Source organism: Anomaloglossus baeobatrachus, chromosome 4 (assembly GCF_048569485.1).
Source record: "Anomaloglossus baeobatrachus isolate aAnoBae1 chromosome 4, aAnoBae1.hap1, whole genome shotgun sequence".
NCBI lineage: Eukaryota > Metazoa > Chordata > Amphibia > Anura > Aromobatidae > Anomaloglossus > Anomaloglossus baeobatrachus.
The window spans coordinates 699,092,090-699,117,584 of record NC_134356.1 but is presented as its reverse complement, the minus strand read 5'-3'; the positions used below and the strand labels follow the sequence as shown (position 1 = coordinate 699,117,584).

Genomic DNA, 25,495 nt, shown 5'->3' with positions numbered 1-25,495 from the left:
AATGAGGAGACAGGGACAGAGAGAGAGTGAGAATGAGGAGACGGGGACAGAGAGAGAGAGAATGAGGAGACAGGGACAGAGAGAGAGAAAGAGGAGACAGGGACAGAGAGAGAGAATGAGGAGATGGGGGATAGAAAGAGAGAGAATGAGGAGACAGGGACAGAGAGAGAGAATGAGGAGACAGGGACAGAGAGAGAGAATGAGGAGACGGGGGATAGAGAGAGAATAAGGAGACGGGGGATACGGAGAGAGAGAATGATGAGACAGGGACAGAGAGAGGAGAGAGAATGAGGAGACAGGGACAGAGACAGAGAGAGAATGAGGAGACAGGGACAGAGAGAGAGAATGAGGAGACAGGGACAGAGAGAGAGAATGAGGAGACAGGGACAGAGAGAGAGTGAGAATGAGGAGACGGGGACAGAGAGAGAATAAGGAGACAGGGACAGAGAGAGGAGAGAGAATGAGGAGACGGGGACAGAGAGAGAGAGAATGAGGAGACGGGGGATGGAGAGAGAGAAAGAGGGGACAGGGGAACAGAGAGAGAAATGAAGAGACAAGGGATGGAGAGAGAGAATGAGGAGACGGGGACAGAGAGAGAGAGAGAATGAGGAGACAGGGACAGAGAGAGAGAGAGAGAATGAGGAGACAGGGACAGAGAGAGAGAGAGAGAATGAGGAGACAGGGACAGAGAGAGAGAGAGAGAATGAGGAGACAGGGACAGAGAGAGAGAGAGAGAGAATGAGGAGACAGGGACAGAGAGAGAGAGAATGAGGAGACAGGGACAGAGAGAGAGAGAGAGAATGAGGAGACGGGGGATAGAGAGAGAATGAGGAGACTGAGAGAGAGAGTGAGAATGAGGAGACGGGGGATAGAGAGAGAATGAGGAGACAGGGACAGAGAGAGAATGAGGAGACAAAGACAGAGAGAGAGAGCGAGAATGAGGAGACGGGGGATAGAGAGAATGAGGAGACGGGGACAGAGAGAGAGAGAAGGAAGAGACAGGGAGACGGAGAGAATGAGGAGATGGGGACAGAGAGAGGAGAGAGAATGAGGAGACAGGGACAGAGACAGAGAGAGAATGAGGAGACAGGGGATAGAGAGAGAGAGAGAGAATGAGGAGACAGGGGATAGAGAGAGAATGAGGAGAAAGGGACAGAGAGAGAGAGAATGAGGAGACAGGGACAGAGAGAGAGAGTGAGAATGAGGAGACTGGGGATAGAGAGAGAATGAGGAGACGGGGACAGAGAGAGGAGAGAGAATGAGGAGACAGGGACAGAGAGAGAGAGAATGAGGAGACAGGGACAGAGAGAGAGAGAATGAGGAGACAGGGACAGAGAGAGAGAGTGAGAATGAGGAGACAGGGACAGAGAGAAAGAGAGAATGAGGAGACAGGGGATAGAGAGAGAGAGAATGAGGAGACGGGGACAGAGAGAGGAGACAATGAGGAGACGGGGACAAAGAGAGAAAATGAGGAGACGGGGGATGGAGAGAGAGAGAATGAGGAGACAGGGACAGAGAGAGAGAGAGAATGAGGAGACAGGGACAGAGAGAGAGAGAGAATGAGGAGACAGGGACAGAGAGAGAGAGAATGAGGAGACAGGGACAGAGAGAGAGAGAATGAGGAGACAGGGACAGAGAGAGAGAGTGAGGAGACAGGGGATGGAGAAAGAGAATAAGGAGACAGGGACAGAGAGAGAGAGAGAATGAGGAGACTGGGACAGAGAGAGAGAGAATGAGGAGACGGGGACAGAGAGAGAGAGAGAGAGAGAGAATGAGGAGACGGGGGATGGAGAGAGAGAGAATGAGGAGACGGGGGATGGAGAGAGAGAGAATGAGGAGACGGGGGATGGAGAGAGAGAATGAGGAGACGGGGACAGAGAGAGAGAATGAGGAGACGGGGACAGAGAGAGAGAGAGAATGAGGAGACGGGGGATGGAGAGAGAGAGAATGAGGAGACGGGGGATGGAGAGAGAGAGAATGAGGAGACGGGGGATGGAGAGAGAGAGAATGAGGAGACGGGGGATGGAGAGAGAGAGAATGAGGAGACGGGGGATGGAGAGAGAGAATGAGGAGACGGGGACAGAGAGAGATAGAATGAGGAGACGGGGGATGGAGAGAGAGAGAATGAGGAGACGGGGGATGGAGAGAGAGAGAATGAGGAGACAGGGACAGAGAGAGAGAGAGAGAATGAGGAGACAGGGACAGAGAGAGAGAGAATGAGGAGACAGGGACAGAGAGAGAGAGTGAGGAGACAGGGGATGGAGAAAGAGAATAAGGAGACAGGGACAGAGAGAGAGAGAGAATGAGGAGACTGGGACAGAGAGAGAGAGAATGAGGAGACGGGGACAGAGAGAGAGAGAGAGAGAGAGAGAGAATGAGGAGACGGGGGATGGAGAGAGAGAGAATGAGGAGACGGGGGATGGAGAGAGAGAGAATGAGGAGACGGGGGATGGAGAGAGAGAATGAGGAGACGGGGACAGAGAGAGAGAATGAGGAGACGGGGACAGAGAGAGAGAGAGAGAGAATGAGGAGACGGGGGATGGAGAGAGAGAGAATGAGGAGACGGGGGATGGAGAGAGAGAGAATGAGGAAACGGGGGATGGAGAGAGAGAATGAGGAGACGGGGACAGAGAGAGATAGAATGAGGAGACGGGGGATGGAGAGAGAGAGAATGAGGAGACGGGGGATGGAGAGAGAGAATGAGGAGACGGGGGATGGAGAGAGAGAGAATGAGGAGACGGGGGATGGAGAGAGAGAATGAGGAGACGGGGACAGAGAGAGATAGAATGAGGAGACGGGGGATGGAGAGAGAGAGAATGAGGAGACGGGGGATGGAGAGAGAGAGAATGAGGAGACGGGGGATGGAGAGAGAGAGAATGAGGAGACAGGGGATGGAGAGAGAGAATGAGGAGACTGGGACAGAGAGAGAGAGAATGAGGAGACGGGGACAGAGAGAGAGAGAGAGAGAATGAGGAGACGGGGGATGGAGAGAGAGAGAATGAGGAGACGGGGATGGAGAGAGAGAATGAGGAGACGGGGACAGAGAGAGAGAGAATGAGGAGACGGGGACAGAGAGAGAGAGAATGAGGAGACGGGGGATGGAGAGAGAGAGAATGAGGAGACGGGGGATGGAGAGAGAGAATGAGGAGACGGGGACAGAGAGAGATAGAATGAGGAGACGGGGACAGAGAGAGAGAGAATGAGGAGACGGGGGATGGAGAGAGAGAATGAGGAGACGGGGGACAGAGAGAGAGAGAATGAGGAGACGGGGACAGAGAGAGAGAGAATGAGGAGACGGGGGATGGAGAGAGAGAGAATGAGGAGACGGGGACAGAGAGAGAGAGAATGAGGAGACGGGGACAGAGAGAGAGAGAATGAGGAGACGGGGACAGAGAGAGAGAGAATGAGGAGACGGGGGATGGAGAGAGAGAATGAGGAGACGGGGGATGGAGAGAGAATGAGGAGACGGGGGATGGAGAGAGAATGAGGAGACGGGGACAGAGACAGATAGAATGAGGAGACGGGGGATGGAGAGAGAGAGAATGAGGAGACGGGGGATGGAGAGAGAGAGAATGAGGAGACGGGGGATGGAGAGAGAGAGAATGAGGAGACAGGGAAAGAGAGAGAATGAGGAGACGGGGGATGGAGAGAGAGAGAATGAGGAGACAGGGAAAGAGAGAGAATGAGGAGACGGGGGATGGAGAGAGAGAGAATGAGGAGACGGGGGATGGAGAGAGAGAGAATGAGGAGACGGGAACAGAGAGAGATAGAATGAGGGGACGGGGGATGGAGAGAGAGAGAATGAGGAGACGGGGGATGGAGAGAGAGAATGAGGAGACGGGGGATGGAGAGAGAGAATGAGGAGACGGGGACAGAGAGAGATAGAATGAGGAGACGGGGGATGGAGAGAGAGAGAATGAGGAGACGGGGGATGGAGAGAGAGAATGAGGAGACAGGGGATGGAGAGAGAGAATGAGGAGACAGGGACAGAGAGAGAATGAGGAGACGGGGACAGAGAGAGAGAGAGAATGAGGAGACGGGGACAGAGAGAGAAAATGAGGAGACGGGGACAGAGAGAGAGAGAATGAGGAGACGGGGGATGGAGAGAGAGAGAGAATGAGGAGACTGGGACAGAGAGAGAGAGAGAATGAGGAGACTGGGACAGAGAGAGAGAGAGAATGAGGAGACAGGGGATGGAGAGAGAGAGAATGAGGAGACGGGGGATGGAGAGAGAGAGAGAATGAGGAGACGGGGACAGAGAGAGAGAGAGAGAGAATGAGGAGACAGGGGATGGAGAGAGAGAGAATGAGGAGACGGGGACAGAGAGAGAGAGAGAGAATGAGGAGACGGGGGATGGAGAGAGAGAGAATGAGGAGACGGGGGATGGAGAGAGAGAATGAGGAGACGGGGGATGGAGAGAGAGAGAATGAGGAGACAGGGACAGAGAGAGAGAGAATGAGGAGACAGGGACAGAGAGAGAGAGAGAATGAGGAGATGGGGGATGGAGAGAGAGAGAATGAGGAGACGGGGACAGAGAGAGAGAGAAAGAGGAGACGGGGGATGGAGAGAGAGAATGAGGAGACGGGGGATGGAGAGAGAGAATGAGGAGACGGGGGATGGAGAGAGAGAGAATGAGGAGACGGGGATGGAGAGAGAGAGAGAATGAGGAGACGGGGGATGGAGAGAGAGAGAATGAGGAGACGGGGGATGGAGAGAGAGAATGAGGAGACGGGGGATGGAGAGAGAGAGAATGAGGAGACAGGGACAGAGAGAGAGAGAATGAGGAGACAGGGACAGAGAGAGAGAGAGAATGAGGAGATGGGGGATGGAGAGAGAGAGAATGAGGAGACGGGGACAGAGAGAGAGAGAAAGAGGAGACGGGGGATGGAGAGAGAGAGAGAATGAGGAGACGGGGGATGGAGAGAGAGAATGAGGAGACGGGGGATGGAGAGAGAGAGAATGAGGAGACGGGGATGGAGAGAGAGAGAGAATGAGGAGACGGGGGATGGAGAGAGAGAAAGAGGGGACAGGGGAACAGAGAGAGAAATGAAGAGACCAGGGATGGAGAGAAAGAATGAGGAGACGGGGGTTGGAGAGAGAGGAGGGGTAGGGGGACAGAGAGAATAAAAAACGAGGGACGGAGAGAGAGAATGAGGGAACGGGGACGGAGAGAGAGAGAATGAGGGGACAGGGGTACGAGAGTATTTTGGGGGGAATGTGATACTGAATACTTACAGGGACAGGAAGAATGATATCGGGGTTTCCCGCGAGGTCGGCAATGTGCCTGTAGAGGGGGACTCCCTTCTCCGCTGCTCCAGCCTTACACACGGCCAGGGACACCCCCAGGATGGCATTAGCACCAAACTTAGCTGAAAGAGGAGAAAGGCATGAGATATTCTCTCTGTGGGCTTCTCGTCTCTCCCATTTCTTTTTTTTATACTCACATTTGTTTTCGGTCCCATCCAGTTCCAGCATCAGTTTATCGATCTTCTCCTGCTCCACAACGCTAGGTTTCTACGACAAAGAACCTGAAGATGAAAGATCTCGCCCCATTCTCCAGATCCTCCATATATACTCATCAGTGCAGTCATCCGGAGGTCCAGTGTGAGCTGCATACCAGACCATCAAACCCCTGACCACCGTATACCAGACTATCAGACCTCTGACCACCGTATAACAGACCATGAGACCTCTGACCACCGTATAACAGACCATGAGACCTCTGACCACCGTATACCAGACCATCAGACCTCTGACCACCGTATACCAGACTATCAGACCTCTGACCACCGTATAACAGACCATGAGACCTCTGACCACCGTATACCAGACCATCAGACCTCTGACCACCGCGTACCAGATCATCAGACCCCCGACCACCACAAGCCTGACCATCAGACCTCTGACCACCGTATACCAGACTATCAAATCTCTGACCACTGCTTACCGGACCATCAAACCCCTGACCACTGTATATCAGACCATCAGACCTCTGACCACCGTGTATCAGATCTCTGACCACCATATACCCGACCATCAGACCTCTGACCACCGCGTACCGGATCATCAGACCCCTGACCACCATATACCCAACCATCAGACCCCTGACCACTACAGTATATATTGGACCATCAGACCCCCAACCACCATATACTCAACCATCAACCCCCGACCACCATATACTGGACCATAAGACCCCTGACCACCATATACTTGACCATCAGACCCCTAACTAATAATAATAATAATAATAATAATAATAATAAAGTTTATTTTTATAGCGCCAACATATTCTGCAGCACTTTACAGTCAGGTGGAGCTCGTACAGACAAAAACAAAACAAAGTAGAAGATAGTTCAGCAGCTCCAGTTGGAACGAGGGCCCTGCTCGAAAGCTTACAATCTATGGGGAGATGGGGGGACACAAGAGGTGAAGCACTTGTAGATCTGCCCGGCCATTGTTATGCTAGTTTATTGGTTACATATAAAGATGAATGATCGGGTGTTTAGACAGTGACCTTTCGGGTGCCCTTACGTGCTATTGATTGTATGTAGAATGTGAGGACAGACATAGGAGAGAGGTTACGAGTAGCATTTAGAAGGTGGGACGGGGGAGAGTTAGGTTAGGAAGTTATTATGATAAGCTTGTCTGAAGAGATGTGTTTTTAATGCACGCTTAAAAACTTAGGGGCTGGATATTATTTGCATCCTTTGGGGTAGTGCATTCCAGAAAACTGGCTTGGCACGAGAGAAGTCTTCGTATTATGGAGAATGTTAGTCTAATATCATTGGCGGAATGGAGGGGGTTGGTAGGATGATACACAGAGATGAGGGTTGAGATATATGGTGATGCAGAGCTGTGGAGAGCTTTGTGGGTGAGGAATATGAGTTTGCATTGTATTCTGTAGCTGATAGGCAACCAGTGCAGTGACTGGCACAGAGCAGAAGCATCAGTGAAGCAGCTGGACAGGAATATGACCCTGGCTGATGCATTCAGGATAGATTGGAGAGGAGAAAGTTTGGTCAGAGGGAGACCAATCAGTAAAGAGTTTCAATAGTCCAGACGAGAATGAATAAGAGCGATATACCACCATGTACCGCACCCTCAGACCCCTGATGAACATAAGCCAGACTCTTAGACCCCTGATCATCGTATACCAGGCTCTCAGACCCATGACCACCGTATATCAGACCATCAGATCTCCGACCACCGTATACCGGACCCCCAGACCCCTGACCACCATATACCGGACCCTCATACCCCTGAACCCTATATACCAGGCCCTTAAACCCATGACCATAATATTCTGGACCCTTAGACCCCTGACCACCATATACCAGACCATTAGACCTCCGACCACCATATACTGGACCGTCAGACCCCTTACAGTCGGAGCGTTTGTGGCTCTGTCACTTACCTTCTCTAGGATGGCGGGGACGATGGTCTTGTTGATGTGCTCCACCGCCTTCTGGACACCTGTTGGGAGCAGCAGTGGTTACCGGACATGTGGACCGGATGAGGAGATCATAGCGGCTGATTTATGATGGTCTCACCTTTCCCCAGATACCGTGATTTGTCGCCATCTCTCAGCTCCAGGGCTTCGTAGATTCCTGTGGAGGCTCCACTGGGGACCGCAGCCCGGAACATCCCTGTCATAGTGAGGACATGCGATAAGAATCTGCACAGCTGCCATCAGTCAATCTCCTGAAATACTCTGTGCTGCTCTGCATTCAGCCCCACATCTCGGGACCCCTGACCTTTGTATCTGAGTGGTTGTTATAAAATGATGAACATACGCACCTTTCCCGGTGTACAGGTCAACCTCCACTGTGGGGTTACCCCTGGAGTCCAGGATCTCCCGAGCATGGATCTTCTGGATAGACATGATGCCCTAAGGAGGAGCAGAAGTCAGGAGAAATGAGCGGAGAGGATAATCACACGACTATAATGCCGATATACACTGATCACAGGTCTATAATACCGATATACACTGATCACAGGACTATAACACCGATATACACTGATCACAGGACTATAATAACGATATACACTGATCACAGGACTATAACACCGATATACACTGATCACAGGACTATAATACCGATATACACTGATCACAGGACTATAACACCGATATACACTGATCACAGGACTATAATACCGATATACACTGATCACAGGACTATAATACTGATATACACTGATCACAGGACTATAATACCGATATACACTGATCACAGGACTATAACACCAATATACACTGATCACAGGACTATAATACCGATATACACTGATCACAGGACTATAACACCGATATACACTGATCACAGGACTATAATACCGATATACACTGATCACAGGACTATAATACCGATATACACTGATCACAGGACTATAATACCGATATACACTGATCACAGGACTATAACACCGATATACACTGATCACAGGACTATAAAACCGATTGTGATGGTGGAATATGGGAGGTTGTGTATAATTTTCTGTAGGTTCATATTTTAGGTGTGGTGCTCTGTCCATTCTGTTTATTCCTTGTGTGTACATTGTCCTGTTTGCAGGGTAATCAGCCGTTGCCGGGCTTTTGTACCTAAGGCTGGGGAGGGGAGCCTGGGATCCACTAAACTCTCTGTTTACCTGGGAGATTATGCATTCTGGCTGAGAAAGACAAGAGAGAAGGAGTAAGATTGATCCTCTGAGGGAGAAGCTGACACCCCAGAGAGACTGTGAGAAACCCTGATTTCCCTGGAAAAGAACTGCTGGAGGATTGTGACTGATCCCCGGGACATTTATCCCATTACTGGACTACTTCACCCTCTGTGTAGTGGATTATTTTTATGGACCTTCTGATTTTCATGGAATAAATGCTCTTTGGATTGTTCATCCATCTCTCGCTCTGTTGATTGTGTGATATCGGAGAAGGACCCCGTGACAACTGGTGGCAGCGGTGGGATGAACAGAGCGCAGCCTAATGGAGATCCACCCACAGAGTGAGTACAGAGACTGGACCGCATCTAGTCTACAGGAGAGAGCTAGAGATCTTGTCCTGAGCTACCAGGGACTGAGTAAAGAAGCCTTAATTGCTCTACTGGTGAGTGTGAGCCAGACCCCCTCCTCCCAGATGTCTAATGGACAACCACTGGAGACGGGGATCCCTGCCCCAAAAAGCCAGTGGGTGGTGTGGTTCGAAGAAGAGATGGCAGCTCTTGGCCCTGTTGTATCTCAGGAGTATAAGGAGGAAGCTGCTCGTCGAGCACAGAGGAGACAAGAAGCAATGGAGTCCGACCGAGGGAGTAATGTGAGTTGCAGTGTAAACCCAGCGATCCAGGAGCCTGTACGGATCACCCGGGTGGACTTCAAGTCATTTGATGAGGCTTCCGTAGATGTGGAAGGGTTCTTCAAGGACTTTGAGAAGTAGTGTGCCATGATGGAGGTTCCCCACTCTGGTTGGATGCGTTTGTTGGTGGGACTCCTGAACGGAGCCTGGCAGAGGCTTATCACACCATTGACTCACAGCAGAACCGGGATTACAACATTGTAAAGCGGACCCCAGACTCACATAGGGCACAGTTCTGAGACCTCCCATACACCACGGGGGGATCGTTTAGGGTGTATGCCCATAAAATGTCCCAGGCATGTCGGAGATGGCTGGAAGCGGAAGACGTCTTCACTGTGGAAGACGTTATGCAGGTATTTCTTATAGAACAATTTCTTTCCAAGTGGCCCTCAGAAATACGGGAATGGGTCAGAGAGCGCACGCCGTGCACCTTGGATAGAGCTGCAGCCCTGGCTGATGAGGCCCTTACTATCCGACCACAATGGAGGAGGCTTCTGGACAATAAGCCACAGCCTGATCCTCTGTCACCCAATCCTCTCCAGTTATATCTGCCCGTCCAACCAGCCGCAGGCCTATGACAACCACAGCTCACAATCCTAGGCCCCAACAGTTCCGACCACGCCCTGGGGGAATCACAGAGAAGAGATGCTATGAGTGCGGGCAACCTGGGCACCTGCAATCCAGTTGTCCCGCAAGGACTCGGAGGGACCCCCATGCACCTCCACCTCGTCCGGTGCATTTTGTGCACTCAATACCACCTGAGGAAGAGTTACCACCACCTCCACTGGAGTGTACCGTTGACCCCTGCACCATAGATGCCCCTGTTGGAGTGTATGGACTCCGGCCTTTGTCATCAGGTTCTCCTCCAGCCTTCTCCAGAATGCACACTGGAAGGAGTACGACGCAGAGGAGATGTTATCGATGTGGACAGCCGGGGCATCTGTAAGACACTTGCCCTGCTGGTCGATTGAGGAATGACCTTGCACCAAATCGACCTGTTCATTCTCTACAGCTGAATACAATGGGGGAAGACTTGCCTAATGACTCAGACACTCGTGGTCGGCCACTAGGGGTTTATGGGGTGCAAGCCACAGCCCCGAGTTCCTCTCACCATCAAAGTAAGCACTTACAGGAGGTTGCGCTGGATGGACGGAGAGTCATTGGATTTTGTGACTCCGGGGCATTTCTCACAATAGCTGATCCCCGGGTGGTTCGGCGAGAGGCGATACATCATGCACCAGGGATTGTTATTGAATTGGCTGGAGGACAAAGGAGGAATATCCCAAAGGCGACTGTAGATCTGAACTTTGGCTTTGGGGTCAAGCAATGTGTGGTTGGGGTGATGAGCGGCTGCCTGCAGATATTCTCCTAGGAAATGATGTGGGAGATCTACAATGCCGATTTGTGGGTGCAGGAAACACAGTTTGAGTGAAGGAGGACACAAAGGGACTATTCACAGCTGAGCAACATGGACTTAAGTGAGGTGGCCAGAGGTATGTGTAGACCTCATGGTGCACTCCTTATTAAGAAGGAGGGAGAGGTTGTGATGGTGGAATATGGGGGGTTGTGTATAATTTTGTATAATTTTGTATTTTAGGTGTGGTGCTCTGCCCTTTCTGTGTATTCCTTGTGTGTACATTGTCCTGTTTGCAGGTTAATCACCCCCTGCAGGACTTTTGTTCCTAAGGCTGGGGAGGGGAGCCTGGGATCCACCAAACTCTCTGTTTACCTGGCGGATTATTCAGTCTGGCTGAGAAAGACAAGAGAGAAGGAGTAAGATTGATCCTCTGAGGGAGAAGCTGACACCCCAGAGAGACTGTGAGAAACCCTGATTTCTCTGGAAAAGAACTGCTGGAGGATTGTGACTGATCCCTGGGACATTTATCCCATTACTGGACTACTTTACCCTCTGAGTGGTGGATTATTTGATGGACCTTCTGTTTTGCTTGGAATAAATGTTATTTGAATTGTTCTCTCATTTCTTGCTCTGTTGATTGTGTGATATCAGAGAAGGACCTCGTGACACCGATATACACTGATCACAGGACTATAATACTGATATACACTGATCACAGGACTATAATACTGATATACACTGATCACAGGACTATAATACTGATATACACTGATCACAGGACTATAATAGTGATATACACTGATCACAGGACTATAATACTGATATACACTGATCACAGGACTATAATAGTGATATACACTGATCACAGGAATATAATACTGATATACACTGATCACAGGACTATAATACTGATATACACTGATCACAGGACTATAATAGTGATATACACTGATCACAGGAATATAATACTGATATACTTTGATCACAGGAATATAATACTGATATACTTTGATCACAGGACTATAATAGTGATATACACTGATCACAGGTCTATAATAGTGATATACACTGATCACAGGACTATAATACTGATATTCACTGATCACAGGACTATAATACTGATATACACTGATAACATGACTATAATAGTGATATACACTGATCACACGAATATAATACTGATATACACTGATCACAGGTCTATAATGCCGATATGCACTGATCACAGGACTATAATACCGATATATACACTGATCACAGGTCTATAATACCGATATATACACTGATCACAGGTCTATAATACCGATATACACTGATCACAGGTCTATAATGCGGATATACACTGATCACACGACTATAATACCAATATACACTGATCACAGGACTATAATACCGATATATACACTGATCACAGGTCTATAATACCGATATACACTGATCACAGGTCTATAATGCGGATATACACTGATCACACGACTATAATACCAATATACACTGATCACAGGTCTATAATGCCGATATACACTGATCACACGACTATAATACCGATATACACTGATCACAGGTCTATAATACTGATATACACTGATCACAGGTCTATAATACTGATATACACTGATCACAGGTCTATAATACTGGTATACACTGATCACAGGTCTATAATGCCGATATACACTGATCACAGGTCTATAATACCGATATACACTGATCACACGACTATAATACTGATATACACTGATCACAGGTCTATAATACCGATATACACTAATCACAGGACTATAATACTGATATACACTGATCACAGGTCTATAATGCCGATATACACTGATCACAGGTCTATAATGCCGATATACACTGATCACACGACTATAATACCGATATACACTGATCACAGGTCTCTAATACCGATATACACTGATCACAGGACTATAATACCGATATACACTGATCACAGGTCTATAATGCCGATATACACTGATCACAGGTCTATAATACCGATATACACTGATCACAGGTCTATAATACCGATATACACTGATCACAGGAATATAATACCGATATACTTTGATCACACGACTATAATACTGATATACTTGGATCACAGGTCTATAATACTGATATACACTGATCACAGGACTATAATGCCGATATACACTGATCACAGGTCTATAATACCGATATACACTGATCACAGGTCTATAATACTGATATACACTGATCACAGGTCTATAATACCGGTATACACTGATCACAGGTCTATAATACCGGTATACACTGATCACAGGTCTATAATACCGGTATACACTGATCACAGGTCTATAATACCGGTATACACTGATCACAGGTCTATAATACCGGTATAAATGAAAGAGAGAACTCCGGCACACTTCTAACTTCCCAAAAAAAGTTTCACACTGATTCATGTAATTCTTAATCTGCTTTTCTTTATTAAATGGTGAAGGTGATGCATTAGTCTGCGCTTATCTTTATATCTAATTGGACTGGAAGCCCTCCTTTGGCCAATTCCACTGGTTCTTCCTTAATTTGCCAGACACATTAGAAATTCCTCTAGCAGGACCTGTTCTAACCTCCTGCTGTTACCGGAGTTACCCACGTATTGGATCTTATATAGATGGACACGTGTGTCTGTATCCGCTATTATACAGACAATAGATGACTGCTTACACTCTCTCTAACGTTTGGATTTATGCTTGATATGGTCAGATCGTCCGACCTGATGAAGGCCTAAGGCCGAAACGTCGTGGCGGACTTTCTATTTGTAAAGCATCACCTTCACCATTTAATAAAGAAAAGCAGATTAAGAATTACATGAATCAGTGTGAAACTTTTTTTGGGAAGTTAGAAGTGTGCCGGAGTTCTCTCTTTCATTTGTACTGTCTCTATTACTCCAGAGCACCTACCCTAGGTGACGCTAGGTCTTATCTCTCTTTTTTATAATACCGGTATACACTGATCACAGGTCTATAATACCGGTATACACTGATCACAGGTCTATAATACCGGTATACACTGATCACAGGTCTATAATGCCGATATACACTGATCACAGGTCTATAATACCGGTATACACTGATCACAGGTCTATAATACCGGTATACACTGATCACAGGTCTATAATACCGGTATACACTGATCACACGACTATAATACCGATATACACTGATCACAGGTCTATAATACTGATATACACTGATCACAGGTCTATAATACCGGTATACACTGATCACAGGTCTATAATACTGATATACACTGATCACAGGTCTATAATACTGATATACACTGATCACAGGTCTATAATACCGGTATACACTGATCACAGGTCTATAATACCGGTATACACTGATCACAGGTCTATAATACCGGTATACACTGATCACAGGTCTATAATACTGATATACACTGATCACAGGTCTATAATACCGGTATACACTGATCACAGGTCTATAATACTGATATACACTGATCACAGGTCTATAATACCGGTATACACTGATCACAGGTCTATAATACCGGTATACACTGATCACAGGTCTATAATACCGGTATACACTGATCACAGGTCTATAATACCGGTATACACTGATCACAGGTCTATAATACTGATATACACTGATCACAGGTCTATAATACCGGTATACACTGATCACAGGTCTATAATACTGATATACACTGATCACAGGTCTATAATACCGGTATACACTGATCACAGGTCTATAATACCGGTATACACTGATCACAGGTCTATAATACTGATATACACTGATCACAGGACTATAATACCGATATACACTGATCACAGGTCTATAATACTGATATACACTGATCACAGGTCTATAATACCGGTATACACTGATCACAGGTCTATAATACCGGTATACACTGATCACAGGTCTATAATACTGATATACACTGATCACAGGACTATAATACTGATATACACTGATCACAGGTCTATAATACTGATATACACTGATCACAGGTCTATAATACCGGTATACACTGATCACAGGTCTATAATACCGGTATACACTGATCACAGGTCTATAATACCGGTATACACTGATCACAGGTCTATAATACCGGTATACACTGATCACAGGTCTATAATACCGGTATACACTGATCACAGGTCTATAATACTGATATACACTGATCACAGGTCTATAATACCGGTATACACTGATCACAGGTCTATAATACTGATATACACTGATCACAGGTCTATAATACCGGTATACACTGATCACAGGTCTATAATACCGGTATACACTGATCACAGGTCTATAATACTGATATACACTGATCACAGGACTATAATACCGATATACACTGATCACAGGTCTATAATACTGATATACACTGATCACAGGTCTATAATACCGGTATACACTGATCACAGGTCTATAATACCGGTATACACTGATCACAGGTCTATAATGCCTATATACACTGATCACAGGTCTATAATACTGATATACACTGATCACAGGTCTATAATACCGGTATACACTGATCACAGGTCTATAATACCGATATACACTAATCACAGGACTATAATACCGATATACACTAATCACAGGTCTATAATACCGGTATACACTGATCACAGGTCTATAATACCGGTATACACTGATCACAGGTCTATAATACCGGTATACACTGATCACAGGTCTATAATACCGATATACACTGATCACAGGTCTATAATGCCGATATACACTGATCACAGGTCTATAATGCCTATATACACTGATCACAGGTCTATAATACCGGTATACACTGATCACAGGTCTATAATACCGGTATACACTGATCACAGGTCTATAATACCGGTATACACTGACTCGGCATACCCGCGCAGTGCGGTACGTGCAGCGCTCGCGTTCTGTGAGAGTTATTTACATTTGTCTCTCGATTTATCTTGGGAGGTTTATAAATAACTGACGAAAAAGTCACTGGAGACAGATAAAGGTCAGGACAATTATAGCCGCAGGGAAAGGTCACCAGGACCGTGACTTTGTCCTCAGTGGCCCCATTACATAAGAAAACCTCACAATCTATACACTACTGGCCCTGGCTGTGACAGCATATAAAGTACAGTGCAGGGGTGACAATGTAATATACAGCATATAATGTACAGTGCAGGAGTGACAATGTAATATACAGTATATAATGTGCAGTGCAGGAGTGACAATGTAATATACAGTATATAATGTACAGTGCAGGGGTGACAATGTAATATACAGTATATAATGTACAGTGCAGGGGTGACAATGTAATATACATTATATAATGTACAGTGCAGGGGTGACAATGTAATATACAGTATATAATGTACAGTGCAGGAGTGACAATGTAATATACAGTATATAATGTACAGTGCAGGGGTAATGATGTAATATACAGTATATAATGTACAGTGCAGGGGTGATAATGTAATATACAGCAGATAATGTGCAGTACAGGGGTGACAATGTAATATACAGTATATAATGTACAGTGCAGGGGTGACAATGTAATATACAGTATATAATGTACAGTGCAGGGGTGACAATGTAATATACATTATATAATGTACAGTGCAGGGGTGACAATGTAATATACATTATATATTGTACAGTGCAGGGGTAATGATGTAATATACAGTATATAATGTGCAGTACAGGGGTGACAATGTAATATACATTATATAATGTACAGTGCAGGGGTAATGATGTAATATACAGTATATAATGTACAGTGCAGGGGTGACGATGTAATATACAGTATATAATGTACAGTGCAGGGGTGACAATGTAATATACAGTATATAATGTACAGTGCAGGGGTGACGATGTAATATACAGTATATAATGTACAGTGCAGGGGTGACAATGTAATATACAGTATATAATGTACAGTGCAGGGGTGATGATGTAATATACAGTATATAATGTACAGTGCAGGGGTGACGATGTAATATACAGCATATAATGTACAGTGCAGGGGTGACGATGTTTATACAGTATATAATGTACAGTGCAGGGATGACAATGTAATATACATTATATAATGTACAGTGCAGAGGTGATGAGGTAATATACAGCATATAATGTGCAGTACAGGGGTGATAATGTAATATACATTATATAATGTACAGTGCAGGGGTGAAGATGTAATATACAGCATATAATGTACAGTGCAGGGATGACAATGTAATATACAGCATATAATGTGCAGTACAGGGGTGACAATGTAATATACAGCATATAATGTGCAGTACAGGGGTGACAATGTAATATACAGTGTATAATCTACAGTGCAGGGATGACGATGTAATATACAGTATACAATGTGCAGTACAAGGGTGACGATGTAATATACAGCATATAATGTACAGTGCAGGAGTGACAATGTAATATACAATACAAAATGTACAATGCAGGGGTGACAATGTAATATACAGGATATTATGAACAGTGCAGGGGTCACAATGTAATAAACACCATATAATGTGCAGTACAGGGGTGACAATGTAATATACAATATATAATGTACAGTGCAGGGTGATGATGTAATATACATCATATAATGTACAGTGCAGGGGTGACAATGTAATATACAATATATAATGTACAGTGCAGGGTGATGATGTAATATATAGTATATAATGGGCAGTGCAGGTGTGAAAATGTAATATACAGTATATAATGTGCAGTACAGGGGTGACAATGTAATATACAGCATATAATCTACAGTACAAGGGTGATGATGTAATATATAGTATATAATGTGCAGTACAGGGGTGACAATGTAATATACAGTATATAATGTACAGTGCAAGGACAATGATGTAATATACAGCATATAATGTGCAGTGTAGGGCTGACAATGCAATATACAGTATATACGGTACAGTGCAGGGGTGGCAAAGTAATATACAGTATATAATGTACAGTGCAGGGGTGACAATATAATATACAGTATACAATATGCAGTACAGGGGTGACAATATAATATACAGTATATAATATGCAGTGCAGGGGTGACAATATAATATATAGCATATAATGTACAGTGCCGGAGTGACGATGTAATATACAGTATATAATGTGCAGTGCTGGGGTGACAATATAATATACAGTATATAATGTGCAGTACAAGGTTGACGATGTAATATACAATATATAATATACAGTACAGGGGTGATGATGTAATATACAGCAGATAATGTGCAGTGCAGGGGTGACAATGTAATATATAGTATATAATGTACAGTGCAGGGGTGACAATGTAATATACAGTATATAATGTACATTGCAGGGGTGACAATGTAATATACAGTATATAATGTGCAGTGCAGGGGTGACAATGTAATATATAGTATATAATGTACAGTGCAGGGGTGACAATGTAATATACAGTATATAATGTACAGTGCAGGGGTGACAATGTAATATACAGTATGTAATGTGCAGTGCATGGGTGACAATGTAATATACAGTATGTAATGTGCAGTGCAGGGGTGACAATATAATTTACAGTATATAATGTGCAGTGCATGGGTGACAATATAATTTACAGTATATAATGATGTACAAGGTGTGGAGTCTATATATTACACAGTATATAGTGTGCAGGCGGTAAGTCTCTGTCCTATATATAGCAGATGACGGTGTGTGGTGGCTCTTACCCGGTGTGCGGTGCCACTGGCCGGCCGGTAATGTGACAGCTCAGTGCAGTGCCTGCCTTATATACAGGGAGGGACACCAGGGTCACACCGAGCGCCCAGCAGGGAGGGGGCAGACACACACAGACACATGATCACAGTGCAGGGGGAAAGTATGTGCCCCCTCAGATGAACCTATTATTGTATATTACTACAATGACTACTTCAACCCCTCCTGCTGCATTATATCCCCCTCCTGCTGCATTATACCCCCTCCTGCTGCATTATATCCCCCTCCTGCTGCATTATATCCCCTCCTGCTGCATTATATCCCCCTCCTGCTGCATTATATCCCCCTCCTGCTGCATTATATCCCCCTCCTGCTGCATTATATTCACTCCTGCTGTATTATATCCCCCTCCTGCTGCATTATATCCCCCTCCTGCTGCATTATATCCCCCTCCTGCTGCATTATATCCCCCTCCTGCTGCATTATATCCCCCTCCTGCTGCATTATATATCCCCTCCTGCTGCATTATATTCACTCCTGCTGCATTATATACCCCTCCTGCTGCATTATATCCCCTCCTGCTGCATTATATCCCTCTCCTGCTGTATTATATCCCCCTCCTGCTGCATTATATCCCCCTCCTGCTGCATTATATCCCCCTCCTGCTGCATTATATCCCTCTCCTGCTGTATTATATCCCCCTCCTGCTGTATTATATCCCCCTCCTGCTGCATTATATCCCCTCCTGCTGCATTATATCCCTCTCCTGCTGCATTATATCCTCCTCCTGCTGCATTATATTCCCCTCCTGCTGTAATATATACCCTCCTGCTGCATTATATTCACTCCTGCTGCATTATATCCCCCTCCTGCTGCATTATATCCCCTCCTGCTGCATTATATCCCCTCCTGCTGCATTATATCCCCCTCCTGCTGCATTATATCCCCCTCCTGCTGTATTATATCCCCCTCCTGCTGCATTATATCCCCCTCCTGCTGCATTATATCCTCCTCCTGCTGCATTATATCCCCTCCTGCTGCATTATATCCCCCTCCTGCTGCATTATATCCCCTCCTGCTGCATTATATCCCCCTCCTGCTGCATTATATCCTCCTCCTGCTGCATTATATCCCCCTCCTGCTGTAATATATACCCTCCTGCTGCATTATATTCACTCCTGCTGCATTATATCCCCCTCCTGCTGCATTATATCCCCTCCTGCTGCATTATATCCCCTCCTGCTGCATTATATCCCCCTCCTGCTGCATTATATCCCCCTCCTGCTGCATTATATCCCCTCCTGCTGCATTATATCCCCCTCCTGCTGCATTATATCCCCCTCCTGCTGTATTATATCCCCTCCTGCTGTATTATATCCCCTCCTGCTGTATTATATCCCCTCCTGCTGCATTATATCCCCCTCCTGCTGTATTATATCCCCTCCTGCTGTATTATATCCCCTCCTGCTGCATTATATCCCCTCCTGCTGCATTATATCCCCTCCTGCTGCATTATATCCCCCTCCTGCTGCATTATATCCCCTCCTGCTGCATTATATCCCCCTCCTGCTGCATTATATCCCCTCCTGCTGTATTATATCCCCTCCTGCTGCATTATATCCCCTCCTGCTGCATTATATCCCCTCCTGCTGCATTATATCCCCCTCCTGCTGCATTATATCCCCCTCCTGCTGCATTATATCCCCCTCCTGCTGTATTATATCCCCTCCTGCTGCATTATATTCACTCCTGTTGCATTATATCCCCCTCCTGCTGCATTATATCCCCCTCCTGCTGCATTATATTCACTCCTGCTGCATTATATTCACTCCTGCTGCATTATATCCCCCTCCTGCTGCATTATATCCCCCTCCTGCTGCATTATATTCACTCCTGCTGCATTATATCCCCCTCCTGCTGCATTATATCCCCTCCTGCTGCATTATATCCCCCTCCTGCTGCATTATATTCACTCCTGCTGCATTATATCCCCCTCCTGCTGCATTATATTCACTCCTGCTGCATTATATCCCCTCCTGCTGCATTATATCCCCCTCCTGCTGCATTATATCCCCCTCCTGCTGCATTATATCCCCCTCCTGCTGCATTATATCCCCCTCCTGCTGCATTATATTCACTCCTGCTGCATTATATCCCCTCCTGCTGCATTATATCCCCCTCCTGCTGCATTATATCCCCCTCCTGCTGCATTATATCCCCCTCCTGCTGCATTATATCCCCCTCCTGCTGTATTATATCCCCTCCTGCTGCATTATATTCACTCCTGCTGCATTATATCCCCCTCCTGCTGCATTATATCCCCTCCTGCTGCATTATATCTCCTCCTGCTGCATTATATCCCCCTCCTGCTGCATTATATCCCCCTCCTGCTGCATTATATCCCCCTCCTGCTGCATTATATCCCCCTCCTGCTGTATTATATCCCCTCCTGCTGCATTATATCCCCCTCCTGCTGCATTATATCCCCCTCCTGCTGCATTATATACCCCTCCTGCTGTATTATATCCCCCTCCTGCTGCATTATATCCCCCTCCTGCTGCATTATATCCCCCTCTTACTGCATTATATCCCCCTCTTGCTGCATTATATCCCCATCCTGCTGCATTATATCCTCCTCTTGCTGCATTATATCCCCCTCCTGCTGCATTATATCCCCCTCCTGCATTATATCCCCCTCCTGCTGCATTATATCCCCCTCCTGCTGCATTATATCCCCCTCCTGCTGCATTATATCCCCCTCCTGCTTATATCCCCCTCCTACTGCATTATATCCCCCTCCTGCTGCATTATATCCCCCTCCTGCTGCATTATATCCCCCTCCTGCTGCATTATATCCCCCTCATGCTGCATTATATACCCCTCCTGCTGCATTATATCCCCCTCCTGCATTATATCCCCCTCCTGCTGCATTATATCCCCTCCTGCTGCATTATATCCCCCTCCTGCATTATATCCCCCTCCTGCTGCATTATATTCCCCTCCTGCTGCATTATATCCCCCTCCTGCTGCATTATATCCCCCTCTTGCTGCAATATATCCCCCTCCTGCTGCATTATATCCCCCTCCTGCTGAATTATATCCCCTCCTGCATTATATCCCCCTCCTGCTGCATTATATTCCCCTCCTGCTGCATTATATCCCCCTCCTGCTGCATTATATCCCCCTCTTGCTGCATTATATTCCCCTCCTGCTGCATTATATCCCCCTCCTGCTGAATTATATCCCCTCCTGCTGCATTATATCCCCCTCCTGCATTATATCCCCCTCCTGCTGCATTATATTCCCCTCCTGCTGCATTATATCCCCCTCCTGCTGCATTATATCCCCCTCCTGCTGCATTATATCCCCCTCCTGCTGCATTATATCCCCCTCTTGCTGCATTATATCCCCCTCCTGCTGCATTATATCCCCCTCCTGCTGAATTATATCCCCTCCTGCTGCATTATATCCCCCTCCTGCATTATATCCCCCTCCTGCTGCATTATATCCCCCTCCTGCTGCATTATATCCCCCTCCTGCATTATATCCCCCTCCTGCTGCATTATATCCCCCTCCTGCTGCATTATATCCCCCTCCTGCATTATATCCCCCTCCTGCTGCATTATATCCCCTCCTGTTGCATTATATCCCCCTCCTGCTGCATTATATCCCCCTCTTGCTGCATTATATCCCCCTCTTGCTGCATTATATCCCCCTCCTGCTGCATTATATCCCCCTCCTGCTGCATTATATCCCCCTCCTGCTGCATTATATCCCCCTCTTGCATTATATCCCCCTCCTGCTGCATTATATCCCCCTCCTGCTGCATTATATCCCCCTCTTGCTGCATTATATCCCCCTCTTGCTGCATTATATCCCCCTCCTGCTGCATTATATCCCCCTCCTGCTGCACTATATCCCCCTCCTGCATTATATCCCCCTCCTGCTGCATTATATCCCCTCCTGTTGCATTATATCCCCCTCCTGCTGCATTATATCCCCGTCCTGCTGCATTATATCCCCCTCCTGCTGCATTATATCCCCCTCTTGCTGCATTATATCCCCCTCTTGCTTTTTATCCCCCTCCTCCTGCATTATATACCCCTCCTGCTGCATTATATCCCCCTCCTGCTGCATTATATTCCCCTCCTGCTGCGTTATATCCCCTCCTGCTGCATTATATCCCCCTCCTGCTGCATTATATCCCCTTCCTGCTGCATTATATCCCCCTCCTGCTGCATTATATCCCCCTCCTGCTGCATTATATCCCCCTCCTGCTGCATTATATCCCCCTCCTGTTGCATTATATCCCCCTCCTACTGTATTATATACCCCTCCTGCTGCATTATATCCCCCTCCTGCTGCATTATATCCCCCTCCTGTTGCATTATATCCCCCTCCTGCTGCTTTATATCCCCCTCCTGCTGCATTATATACCCCTCCTGCTGCATTATATCCCCCTCCTGCTGCATTATATCCCCCTCCTGCTGCATTATATCCCCCTCCTGCTGCATTATATCCCCCTCCTGCTGCACTATATCCCCCTCCTGCATTATATCCCCCTCCTGCTGCATTATATCCCCTCCTGTTGCATTATATCCCCCTCCTGCATTATATCCCCGTCCGGCTGCATTATATCCCCCTCCTGCTGCATTATATCCCCCTCTTGCTGCATTATATCCCCCTCTTGCATTATATCCCCCTCCTGCTGCATTATATCCCCCTCCTGCTGCATTATATCCCCCTCTTGCTGCATTATATCCCCCTCTTGCTGCATTATATCCCCCTCCTGCTGCATTATATCCCCCTCCTGCTGCACTATATCCCCCTCCTGCATTATATCCCCCTCCTGCTGCATTATATCCCCTCCTGTTGCATTATATCCCCCTCCTGCTGCATTATATCCCCCTCTTGCTGCATTATATCCCCCTCTTGCTGCATTATATCCCCCTCCTGCTGCATTATATCCCCCTCCTGCTGCATTATATCCCCCTCCTGCTGCATTATATCCCCCTCTTGCATTATATCCCCCTCCTGCTGCATTATATCCCCCTCCTGCTGCATTATATCCCCCTCTTGCTGCATTATATCCCCCTCTTGCTGCATTATATCCCCCTCCTGCTGCATTATATCCCCCTCCTGCTGCACTATATCCCCCTCTTCCCCCTGTGCTAGTCTGTCTATTGTAACGTGTACATGTATTCTGTATGTAACCCCCTCATGTACAGCACCATGGAATCAATGGTGCTCTATAAATAAACAATAATAATAAACAATAATAATAATAATAATAATTATATCCCCGTCCTGCTGCATTATATCCCCCTTCTGCTGCATTATATCCCCCTCTTGCGGCATTATATCCCCCTCTTGCTTTATATCCCCCTCCTGCTGCATTATATCCCCCTCTTGCTGCACTATATCCCCTCCTGCATTATATCCCCCTCCTGCATTATATCCCCCTCCTGCTGCATTATATCCCCCTCCTGCTGCATTATATCCCCCTCCTGCTGCATTATATCCCCCTCCTGCTGCATTATATCCCCCTCCTGCTGCATTATATCCCCCTCCTGCATTATATCCCCCTCCTACTGCATTATATTCCCCACCTGCTGTGTTATATGCCCTCCTGCTGCATTATATCCCCCTCCTGCTGCATTATATCCCCCTCCTGCTGCATTATATCCCCCTCCTGCATTATATCCCCCTCCTGCTGCATTATATTCCCAACCTGCTGCGTTATATCCCCTCCTGCTGCATTATATCCCCCTCCTGCTGCATTATATCCCCCTCCTGCTGCATTATTTCCCCCCTCTTGCTGCATTATATCCCCCTACTGCTGCATTATATCCCCCTCCTGCTGAATTATATCCCCCTCCTGTTGCATTATATCCCCCTCCTGCTGCATTATATACCTCTCCTGCTGCATTATATACCCCTCCTGCTGCATTATATCCCCCTCCTGCTGCATTATGTCCCCCTCCTGCTGCATTATAGCCCCCTCCTGCTGCATTATATCCCCCTCCTGTTGCATTATATCCCCCTCCTGCTGCATTATATCCCCCTCCTGCTGCATTATATCCCCCTCCTGCTGCATTATGTCCCCCTCCTGCTGCATTATATACCCCTCCTGCTGCATTATATACCCCTCCTGCTGCATTATATACCCCTCCTGCTGCATTATATACCCCTCGTGCTGCATTATATCCCCCTCCTTCTGCATTATATCCCCCTCCTGCTGCATTATATCCCCCTCCTGCTGCATTATATCCCCCTCCTGCTGCATTATATCCCCCTCCTGCTGCATTATATTCCCCTCCTGCTGCGTTATATCCCCTCCGGCTGCATTATATCCCCCTCCTGCTGCATTATATCCCCCTCCTGCTGCATTATATCCCCCTCCTGCTGCATTATATCCCCCTCCTGCTGCATTATATCCCCCTCCTGTTGCATTATATCCCCCTCCTGCTGCATTATATTCCCCTCCTGCTGCATTATATCCCCCTCCTGTTCAATTATATTCCCCTCCTGCTGCATTATATCCTCCTCCTGCTGCATTATACCCCTCCTGCTGCACTATATCCCCCTCCTGCTGCATTATATCCCCCTCCTGCATTATAATCCCCTCCTGCTGCGTTATATCCCCCTCCTGTTGCATTATATCCCCCTTCTGCTGCATTATATCCCCCTCCTGCATTATAATCCCCTCCTGCTGCGTTATATCCCCCTCCTACTGCATTATATCCCCCTCCTGCTGCATTATATCCCCCTCCTGCTGCATTTTATCCCCCTCCTGCTGCATTATATCCCCTTCCTGCTGCATTATATCCCCCTCCTGCATTATATCCCCCTCCTGCTGCATTATATCCCCCTCCTGCTGCATTATATCCCCCCTCCTGCATTATAATCCCTTCCTGCTGCGTTATATCCCCCTCCTGCTGCATTATATCCCCCTCCTGCTGCATTATATCCCCCTCCTGCATTATATCCCCCTCCTGCTGTATTATATCCCCTCCTGCTGGCTGCATTATATCCCCCTCCTGCTGCATTATATCCCCCTCCTGCTGCATTATATCCCCCTCCTGCTGCATTATATTCCCCTCCTGC

At 46.8% G+C, this 25,495-nt stretch overlaps 1 protein-coding gene across 1 annotated transcript in view; it reads right to left on the bottom strand.

Annotated features, from left to right (window-relative positions):
• ENO3 (enolase 3) overlaps positions 1–18,470 on the bottom strand; it is a 29,852-nt gene extending 11,382 nt beyond the window's left edge. The window contains exons 1-6 of the mRNA XM_075346734.1: positions 18,403–18,470; positions 7,801–7,891; positions 7,554–7,649; positions 7,418–7,476; positions 5,445–5,514; positions 5,236–5,369 (exon numbers count right to left, since the gene is read on the bottom strand). Of these exons, the coding sequence (XP_075202849.1) occupies positions 5,236–5,369; positions 5,445–5,514; positions 7,418–7,476; positions 7,554–7,649; positions 7,801–7,885 (444 nt within the window). The 5' untranslated portion in view covers positions 7,886–7,891; positions 18,403–18,470. The remainder of the gene's footprint in view (positions 1–5,235; positions 5,370–5,444; positions 5,515–7,417; positions 7,477–7,553; positions 7,650–7,800; positions 7,892–18,402) is intronic.
• Between the last annotated feature and the right edge of the window lie 7,025 nt (positions 18,471–25,495).